At 42.2% G+C, this 11,051-nt stretch overlaps 1 protein-coding gene across 1 annotated transcript; it reads right to left on the reverse strand.

The window, feature by feature from the left end:
* Positions 1 to 254: 254 nt before the first annotated feature.
* LOC145459178 (ran-binding protein 3-like) lies at positions 255 to 2,635 on the reverse strand. The gene has a single exon (XM_080337810.1). The coding sequence runs from the start codon at positions 2,569 to 2,571 to the stop codon at positions 1,117 to 1,119; it is 1,455 nt and encodes a 484-aa protein (XP_080193936.1). The 5' UTR covers positions 2,572 to 2,635; the 3' UTR covers positions 255 to 1,116.
* Between the last annotated feature and the right edge of the window lie 8,416 nt (positions 2,636 to 11,051).

Consider the following 11,051-nt stretch of genomic DNA (forward strand, 5'->3'; position numbering starts at 1 on the left):
GCGCAAAACAAGTTAAAAGTTGCTCCCTTAAAATATTCAGAGTACAATTGCATGTTAAGTAGTTGAAAAGAGGAAGTGTGGCTTCTCTACTGAGAATTCCGGACTAAACGCAACTTTAGAAAACATGAGTCATGTATCTTTGCCTACTCATCCGTGTTCTGTTGCTACCGGCAATCCATTTCTGTGATGTGATCCTGCATTGATATATACCACCACCTCATTTCATTGCCTTAGCCACAAGAACACAGACAAAATTGAAGGAAGCCAAATTTATTGCAAAAAGACCTAGGTATACGAGATTTGTACAATGTGAAACAAACGTCGTGGTTCGTACAAATTTGTTAGAAATTCATCCCAGAAGAGACTCGCTATTGACTGACAAACAGCTGCCCTGGCAATGCGGGTAGACTTAATTCCAACCAAATATCAGGCATGAACACGGGTAATAGCAACATGCTCTGAAACAAGTAAATCTGTGATTTTTGTAAAGTGCGCAAATGGAAGAACGTCCGCTTTAATGCGGCCGAAGAAATTCTGTGGCTGTAAATCAACTAACCAAGGCAGGTAGCATATATTCAGAAAAAAGTGAGGTTCGATACGTTTTTGTCTACAAAGCCAAAATCAGTGCTGCATCCTCATCCTTGGCTATGTCAGCGGCTAGGGCCTAATCTGTTTGCAGGACACTTTATTAGCTACGAAAAAATGCATTATTATTCCAAAAATGAACGCATTTCTAAGATCGGATCTCAGCTATAAATCGTCAGTTTTTGTGAGCAACAAAAATCGTGCGCTATGCATTCGATGATAAACGTGGACACGTCAGGCAGTATAGACGCCTACATCAAACGAAAAACAGCGCAATATCAAAGAACTAGTATTCTCTGCATCGGTAAGTCATCAGTTCGCCATCCACTCTCATTTTCAGCTGCAGTATCGAGTTATGACCTTCGGCACAACTCGGACGGGAACAAGGGCGTCTCAGATATAGGATTGATCAACGTTTGACGTGGTCCCTACCGCAAATGATAAGATAAGAAGCATTCGCATACTTTTGACCCTACACGAATTCCCTATTCACAAAGAGAGCGAAAATGCAGGCCTGCAGTTGTGTGTAGATCATTCGCTGACTTTGCCTTCCTTAGTAAATCCGCCATCGCCCACGACTGTACTCGAAGTGACGATCACAGACTGTTCTCGTGTTTCGTTCTTTGCTTCCGTAGGCGCCGGAGTTTCCGCGGGATACTTCTTTGTTGCAAGTTGAGAAACTGTAGAATCCGGCACCGTTGTGTCCGTGGCGGTGTCTTGCGAATTGTCTTTTTGCGACTCACTATCTTTTGAAGCGTCGGCGGACGCTTTCTCCTCTAACTGTTTAAGGTGCAGGACTCTATACTCAATCGCCCGAAACAAATGGTCAGCGTCGTTAATCGGAGCAACGATGAGAAAAACTCCGATCTCTGCGTCTTCGGTTTGTGCCGATATCCGCACCGATTTCGAATCTGCCTTTTCCACGACCATGCTCGCCCAGATTTTGGTGTTCAGTATCAACCGCAAGCTTCCATTCGTCCTCATCACGAGACGCGACTGGAATTTCCGATCTAAGGCTGAGATACGCTGGTCATTAAGTCGTAGATTCCCACGACCTCGCTCAATCCAGTTTTTAGCGCTACTGGAGTCATACTGGTATAGCTTGCACTGGACTTGGAGTACGTTTTTTTCGTCTTCCTCGCCGGTCTTGATCTCGACCTCGGGCATGATGACTTTCGTGTTGGAAGCGTTGAAAAGCACAGCGGCACTGGCCTCTAACTCGCGTCCGTTAGCATCTTGCTTCACGTCGTTTTTGAATATCGCAGACTCGGCGGGAGCAGTCTGTAACGTCCCAGATTCGGTCACAGAGATTTTGACACGTTCCGACAAATTCGCGCCAAACACAAACTCGGAAGGCGTCTCTTCCTCTTTCGTTTCATTCTCAGCGTCGGTTTTAACGACTCTCTCTGCCATTTTGTGTCCGAACACAAATCCTGATGTTTCCGAAGGAGACGGAGATTCAGCGGTAGCTACCGCTTCTACGGTCGTCATTTTTAGGAAAGAGTTTTCTTGATTGGACGCTGCAGAGTTTGCTTTATCGCTACATCCGTTTTCTTGGGGTGTAGAATTTGCGTCATTTGCTTGTGACGCATCTTCGTCTGTGGCTTGTTTCAGAAAAGGATTATTCGACGATAGCGATCCAGCTGCCTGCAGTTTGGTCGTTTCAGATGTTAACGGTGATGATACGGTTGATGTTACGGTACTAGACGTGCTCTGCGAGACAGCCGGTGGGCCAAGTCTTGAAGGTCTGAGAAATGACTTCTTTGGTAGAGTTGCAGTGACTACTTCATCCTTAGGGGCGGGTTTAGCGACTCCGTGGATCAACGTAGGGGGTGTTAACTTGAACGCTTGTCGTTTTTCCACTGGCTCGGTTTCGGAAGGTTTTTCCGTGAGTTCAGAATCAGCGCCCCACTTTCTCTTGACGGAACGGGCGCTGATATCCTCAGGTGGGTTGCCATCCATTTTGTCAGGTTTTTCCTCCGCCATAACGCTACCTAATATCTGTTTATAAGATTCGAAGACTGTAACACATCATCAACGGAGATAAAATTTGCATCAACCCTCTGTGTAAGCGATCTAAATCCATTTTGTAAATATTGACAATGTCGCTAACTATACTTGATTAAATGTCGGTAACGATGTCGATTAGACAATGAAATATTTCTATTATTTTTTTTTACTTCAGTAGCACCAATGTCATTGCTATCCCGACTACCAGGAAATATTTCATCATTCTATTTCAGTATAGCATCAATATCGACAATTATTTAGACTCAACCAGGAAATATTGATGTAGGGATGCAGCTAAACCAACATAATATAAATATGTCAACTAAAATTAGTCTTGTATCTCTTGTGTCAAGATAGTTGCTGACGGTTGCCAGTGAACCCGTCCCTCGGTGAACCCGTCCCGTGAACCCGTCCCTCGGTGAACCCGTCCCTCGGTGAACCCGTCCCTCGGTGAACCCGTCCCTCGATGAACTCGGCCCTCGGTGAATTCCGCCCTCGGGAAATTTTGAAATGAAGTGTATTAACAAGTATTAATATGAATTATTAAACTAATAATGTTATTATCAACTGATTTGTCAATCTTGTAAGGAGGTCAGGGCATGCGTAGATCACGCAGTCACGGAGTGATCAGATCACGTGATCACGATTGCGTGGTCGGCTCATTGTTGCGACGTTCGACATCCTCGTATCTGTTCATGACATCGCATTGGGTCTTATCGCATTGTATATTGTGTGTGACTTGTTCAGATGAAAAATATATCCCAACGATTGTTATTGCTCACATATAAACCACGCGTGGTCTGCTCGTTATTGCAAATGTAGGTTGAGGTGGGGTGTTAGGGTTGGGTAGGGTAGGGGGGGGGAGACATTAGGGTTCGGGGAGTGGGACATTGGGTTCGGATAGGATACTAGGGTTGGGGGAGGGGGGGTATTAGGGTTGGTGGAGGTGGGATATTAGGGTTGCCGGAGGTGGGATATTAGGGTTGGTGGAGGTGGGATATTAGGGTTGCCGGAGGTGGGATATTAGGGTTGGGGGAGGGGGGATATTAGGGTTGGGGAGGGGGGATATTAAGGTTAGGGTAGGATATCAGGGTTAGGGTTAGGATATTAGGGTTGCCGGAGGGGGAACATTAGGGTTGGGGTAGGATATTAGGGTTGCCGGAGGTGGGATATTAGGGTTGCCGGAGGTGGGATATTAGGGTTGGGGGAGGGGGGATATTAGGGTTGGAGAGGGGGGATATTAAGGTTAGGGTAGGATATCAGGGTTAGGGTTAGGATATTAGGGTTGCCGGAGGGGGAACATTAGGGTTGGGGTAGGATATTAGGGTTGCCGGAGGTGGGATATTAGGGTTGCCGGAGGTGGGATATTAGGGTTGGTGGAGGTGGGATATTAGGGTTAGGATATTAGGGTTGCCGGAGGTGGGATATTAGGGTTGGTGGAGGTGGGATATTAGGGTTGGGGAGGTGGGATATTATTGTTGCCGGAGGTGGGATATTAGGGTTGGGGGAGCGGGATATTAGGGTTGCCGGAGGTGCCGAGTTCATCGAGGGCCGGGTTCACCGAGGGACGGGTTCACCGAGGGACGGGTTCACGGGACGGGTTCACCGAGGGACGGGTTCACTGGTAATCTTGCTGACATTGGAGCTACTTGAGTAAACAATGAAATATTTCCCGGTAGATTCTAGATGTCAACATTGCTGTCACTCAAGTAGAACAGTTTTGGACATTGTTAAAGGATTTTGTTGCAAATAAACCAAAAGTGTATACATCTAGCCTCAAATTTCATCACTGATTTGTTGTGGCAATTCAGTGATGTGTCATTAAATAAACAATTTTCTTCATGCTTTCAATCAATTTGGCAAAACCCTTACGTGGGAATAAGCTGTGTGACATAGAATTGTAAAACTAATTGCCAAATTATTTCTACATGCCACTTCAATAGCATGTGCAATTCGTGCATGTTTACAATCAGTCAATTCCCATTACGTAAAATTTAGACATTTCAAAGGATAGGTTACAAGTCTGTCTTAAATTATGTATATATTTGCATTGCATTATATTGAAACTCTACGCCTCCACGGCAAAGAATACTATCATTATTCATATTCAGGGCATATATAATTTGACTAGAGGCTGACGGTTTGTAGGCTACCATTATGATTTTATGACGATTATGATATTGTTTAAAGCCAGTAAGAAAAACGGAAATATATAAGTGTTACTATTTCATTCACATTCCATATCAAGTTCCCATCAGTCCGTAACCTCAATCGTCACAATCATAGAACTATATACATTTAGCCCGGAGAAGAAAATCAGGTATATGTAGCCTAGAACTCTTCTAAATATTTCTCAAGATCATCGAGCTCAAAACATCACTACCTATAGTAGTGTGTTGGCTTTATCAACAAACGGTGCCCAACGACAAGACAACAGCATGTTTGCCGATGTACAGCAGCATAACTAAACGCTATCTTATCAGGGGGATTAGTTATAGGCAGCGAGTGCAGCATCGCCGATACATTGAACGAATCCTTGATAAATGAGTCACTGACACATAATGCAATCAAGTCCAATGATCTCTGGTGGGCATTTCGAAAATGAACTACATAAACCTCAACAAGTCCTCGCCGATTCGAAGCCGGAAAAAGCATTGAAGTGCCATGAGAAACATAAAATATATGTGTTAAGACCACTGAACTGTGTCAAACTTGCGCAATTTTTTTCGAAATGATTCTTGATGAGCCATTGTTATTGTAATTGCGGAAATTTTGCAATGCTGAAATACAAAATTTAAATGCATAGGAATTATAGCATAACTCAACGTGTAATAAAGTATGATAGTATCAATTTTCATCGAGCGATATTTTCTAAAGGCAGCTCTTCTTTCCGCCACGATTTTCCGGATTCAATTCAATTTGTTGTTAACAATTTCATAATTTCAATACACCACAAGACTGCGATACAATGAAAGATAGGAAAGTGTCGAAATATAGCTCAGTGGTCAAAACGACTTGGAGTGATCTTCGAAATCAGACCTAAAAAAGAACACTATGATCAGACACCCACCTGGCCTAGGCGATGTAAAAAAAGAAGGCATGCGCGCTGAATGAAAAATAAAAGTAGATAAGATAAAAGGACACTGCGACAAAAAGAGGTGGCATGTGTCGGAAAGCGAGATCGCTGTGTCAGGTCGCGTTCCGGTAAACTAGAAGCATAGCAATTTACAACGTAGCTACGTTGTAAATTGCTATGCTAGAAGCCTGACTAATACTGATTCAGTAAAAATTGTTTTTATTTCGACTTTAATGTGGGCAATAGCCATAGGTATAATTGCATTGGGCATGCTCGATGACTGTTGTATTATTATAGATAACTGAGGTAAACTACTGGTTATATAGTCGGATAGCCGGCGAGATACTTTCCCACCATAGTGTCCTATATGGTGTGGTATTAGGGTTACCATACATCCTCTTTTAAGGGGACTAGCAAGTCAAAAACCTAACTTTCAGATGACTACCCCCATCACCGAAAAATTTTCACAGTCGCTAGATGTCGCAATGCTGTATACAAAAACCATAGTGTCCTATATGGTGTCGACGCGAGCAAATCTCACGCCTCAGTGAAATTGTATCACGTCACAATTTCCATTTGGCTACAAGCAACTTGATGGTAATTTTTGACCGGCTTGCCGAGCATTAAATTTGGTAAAACGGGTATCAATCGGAAGCCGACTCTGCACTGATTACGAAAATATAAATTTTATTTCGCTCGTGGCCCTGGAACTCCCACAATCAACCTCGAATTTTTCATTGTTATGAAGATTGGCATTGGGACGCAACAATGCTGTCTGGCAAAACGAAAGAGTTGCTCAGGACGTAACAATGCTGTCTGGCGAAACGAGAGAGTAGCTCAAGAGAAAAAAAAACAGACACCATTGTTGCGTCCCAATGCCAATCTCCATAACAATGAAAAATTCGAGGCTGATTGTGGGAGTTCCAGGGACACGAGCGGATAAAATTTATATATTGGTAATCAGTGCAGAGTCAGCTTTCGATTGATACCCATTTTACCAAATTTAATGCTCGTCAAGCCGGTCAAAAATGACCGTCAAATTGCCTGTAGCCAAATGGAAATTGTGACGTGATACAATTTCACTGAGGCGTGAGATTTGCCTGTGTCGACACCATATAGGACACTATGCAAAAACGCAATAAATTTTGTTCTACCCTGCATATTGTGGATTTGAAAGAGAAAAAATGCACCGATACGGGGAATGCAAAATGTCAAAATTGTGATACCCTGTTTTCAATCCAACACTTTTTTGAGAAGTACTAGGACAGTGCTGTGTTATGTTAAAATTTGAAGGAATATGTGTAACCTAGTCCCAACGATTCTTTAGCATAACAAAGGTCTCGATGTTAGCTTTTCAAAAAACCCTGAGTGAATACTAATTAAACGACATATATGTCATACAAATTTTTGATTCACCATGAAGCTGTTCAACAAAATTTTACAATGCAGAAAAACGTTAAGAAACATTTTACCACTAATAAAAGATACTAATCCGGTGGCGATGAAAATCGAAATTATGGAGTTTTATAGTTATGTTTTGGGTAAGATAAGGCCACGAGGTAAGAGTATAGGTACTATGTTAATATTTCAAGCCATGAAAAATAATTTTTATATATTTTTCTAAATTTTGACTTGCTTGTCGTTATTTTTGACGTTTTTGAAAGTGTCCTCGGAGGACGCCCAAATTTCCTCTTTTATGAGAATTTTAGTTTAATATCGGGCCAAATTCGACTGAGATACAATAAGTCAGCACTGTAGTAAACGCTTCGGCGGCTATTTGGGGAGCTGGGCCGGAAAGTTGGCTTTTAGATGACAACCACCTGATGATGTGAAAGAAGAACTGTATTTTCAAGAATTGAGCGAGAATGTTGACCCCTTTTTTAGTCAACCGTACACGAAATGGAAAAAATACCATTTTTTCAGGATTTTCCTCCTGTTTTCCAAGTTTTAAAATTTTGAAAAAGTGTCTTCTTTTCAGATTTCCAAAATATGGTAGCTCTATGTGGTGTGGACACAAGCAAATCTCACGGCTCAGTGAAACTGGTATACGTCACACTTTCCATTTGGCTAAAGGCGATTTGACGGTAATTTGTGACCGGCTTGCCGAGCATTAAATTTGATAAAACTGGTATCAATCGAGAGCTGCCGCTGTACTGATTACGCAAATATAAATATAATTACCCTCATTGCCCTGGAATCCCCAAACTCAGCCATTTAATAAATTTCTGATAACTTTGCAACCGCTTCAACATAAATATCCCATTTATTTAATGGCTCCGGTGGCACCAATAACATGGAGAATGCGCGAAAATTCGTAGAGACAGAGATATGATACGAGCTTTCGAATTGTACATCTTGATGACAATGTGATCTAACGCTGTAGCAATAACTTACAAGATTACCACAAACTGATTAGGGAAGTATAATTTCGTCATCAAAGTCGAGTTACCAGCTATAATTATGATGTGGCATCTCATCTACGGCAAATTGTTGCGATTGGCCAAAAGGTCTGCAAGTAGCCAACCATGACCTAACAATGGGAAGACGGGAGTTTCCGTTTCATAGTCACATTCGATAATATTATAGATAACTAAGGTTACCTTAGTTATCTATAATAATATCCACTGTCCACATTTAAGTCAAAATGCAAGCAGATTACAGGCTACTGAATAATAGGGGTCGTCAGGGTTCGGGTGGGGCCTACGATATTTGGTAGGCCCCGATTCGGGATTACCGGACCGCAATCTTGATCATCGACCTCCGTTTCCGATACACGTCACTCCAGTTTCATCGCTTGACTTGCTGTATTCTGTTTTCATTCAGTTCGCATGCAGAATGTGGAATTGTGCGATGTGCTGGGCCGCAACAGCACTTCGTCAGCCCCCCTCAAAACGTTGGTCTTGGGCCCCCATATGATGATTAAACAAACTTCTGGGGGGCTTCGCCCCCAGCCCCCCTCACGTTAGACGCTGTTTACCGCTACTTATCATCAGTGACGTGCGGTGAGGTTCATGGCTGGTGAGGAACGCCCCCCACAAACATACAAGCACACACACAAACACGTACGCACGTAACAATAGCAGCGGCCATAGAAAGCATCTTCTGTGCACACTAATAGCCGTTGCAATTCCATATTTTACAATACATGTAGGACTGGTCGCTATTGTACTAAATGGGCAAAGTTTTAGACGGATAGTAATTACTATCTCTTCAAATACCGGTATAAATTATTCGAAGCACATGAAAATAGCATCCTCATTCCTCAGTTACAAATATTTTCAGTCAAAAAAACACTAGATTTGCCGAATTTTGAAGGAAAATGTACCAGGCCAGTTCAAAATACACTAGATCTAGTGTAAAATGACTAGGAGTGGCACCACTGGCCAAAACAACGACAACGCAGGCTATGTAAGTATAGCTATCACATACCACAATTAGGGGTTATAGGTATTGCAGTCGAACACAGCATAAAGGACACAAACAACGACAAAGTATAGCTTATGCAAGGAGCTATCACATACCACAATTTAACGTAGCTATGGATGGAAAATATATAAGAGCTATATAAATAAAGGAATGCATTGGCTCCGCATTGCGTACTGGCCGTCGCTAGTATATAATTTCTAGCTACGAGACTGTTGGATTCCGGAATCGATAGCGCGTTTCACTGCGCTTCGATTGTCCAATTGTTAGCGAATAGTTCATGAGGCTGATTCGTTTGTGCCTCACCTGGCCATTGTTTCTCTGCGTTGGCATTGTCTGTAATAAAGCCGAATTTCACATTCATTGGCGATTTTGAGGGGGTTCTGGTGCTCGGACACTGTTAATATTTGGATTTTCGGAATCAGTATGACGATATCCTTTGATTGATACCAGTTATTATGAATTCCGAGCTATTTATGATGAATTACATTGTCGCAGGTGAGGCACGACCCGCCCGTGCCTCACTTTAAGTTTGGCGCTGTATTTTTGAATAATAATTATGCAGATTGATGATGTTGGGTGATAAAAATGTTCAAATTTAGTTATTTATGAACATCGATGTAAAACATCAATAAATCATCGATTCATCGAGGGTTTTCACGATTTTCAATTATTCACCCAGACGACAGGTGAGGCACTGCCTCACCTGCCTCATTGCACCGTACGTCACTGCTTATCATCTACTTTGGGCTCCATTTGGTGGTTACGCTGTTCCCGTCTAAACTCGCGAAGCGCGAAAAATTTATATAATTTATGATTGAATATGATCGGGAATTGCGTATATATTGCTATCAATTTTTATCCTAGCTCTCTTTGCTCACGTAATCAGATTTACACGTAGAGCTGAGTGTGTGATTATCTCTTAGTACTATCTCTCTCTCTGATAGTTTCCCTAAACGCATGAGCGATCTTGTCTTCTTGTTGTTGTGATTGTGCGACGTGCGTGCATGTGTGTATATTAGCACCCACGTCTTGTGAGTTATTGGAGTAATAGGGATTAGGCTAGTCGATGCAACTGTTTTTTTTTTTTTTTTTTTGGTTGTATTAAGTTTGATCATGTGCAACTTTGCATTTATTCATAGGTTAAATACCATAATAAATGGTCAAACTGAAATACAAAAGAACAGTTGCATCGACTAGCCTAATCCCTATTACTCCAATAACTCACAAGACGTGGGTGCTAATATACACACATGCACGCACGTCGCACAATCACAACAACAAGAAGACAAGATCGCTCATGCGTTTAGGGAAACTATCAGAGAGAGAGATAGTACTAAGAGATAATCACACACTGAGGGAGGTGTGAGGACTTCTCAATAATAATTGAACATCTTCGAGTGATACCCGTTGGCAGGAACGAAACAGCACTTCGTCAGAACCCCGCCAAAAAAACTTGGTTCTTGGACTCACATAGGGTGATAAACCTACCCCCCACACCTTGTTCACTTTTACCGCGAAGTTAGACGTATCGTCTAGTGAGCCAGCGCGAAGTGCGAACATTTTCAATAATTCATGATAATATCGGTCAATAAGATCGAGAATTGCATATATATTACTATCAATTTCTTGTCCTCTCTGCTCACTTAATTAGATTTACCGGTAGAGCTGAGTGAGGTGTGTCTTGGAAACTGTTGGGCCTGTCGGTAGGACTCCGTAACATGATGTTATTTCGTAACCTCCACTCTGCTATATCAAAAAATATAGAATCGTTCAACGTAGGCAACTAAACTGACTGACGCACACGATTTCAAATTGGTATCTCTTCACTGGCATATAATTTTTCCCTGCGGGATGGTATTTGTCTGGGGAGGTTCAGATTGCCAAGACAGTATTTTGTATACATAACGAAGTTTTTGGTCAGATAAGGGCAGTCTTTTTCGTTTTCTCGCTGCCG

This window comes from Botryllus schlosseri, chromosome 16, assembly GCF_051294905.1.
Source record: "Botryllus schlosseri isolate E-star chromosome 16, Bs_hap1, whole genome shotgun sequence".
NCBI classification, from domain to species: domain Eukaryota; kingdom Metazoa; phylum Chordata; class Ascidiacea; order Stolidobranchia; family Styelidae; genus Botryllus; species Botryllus schlosseri.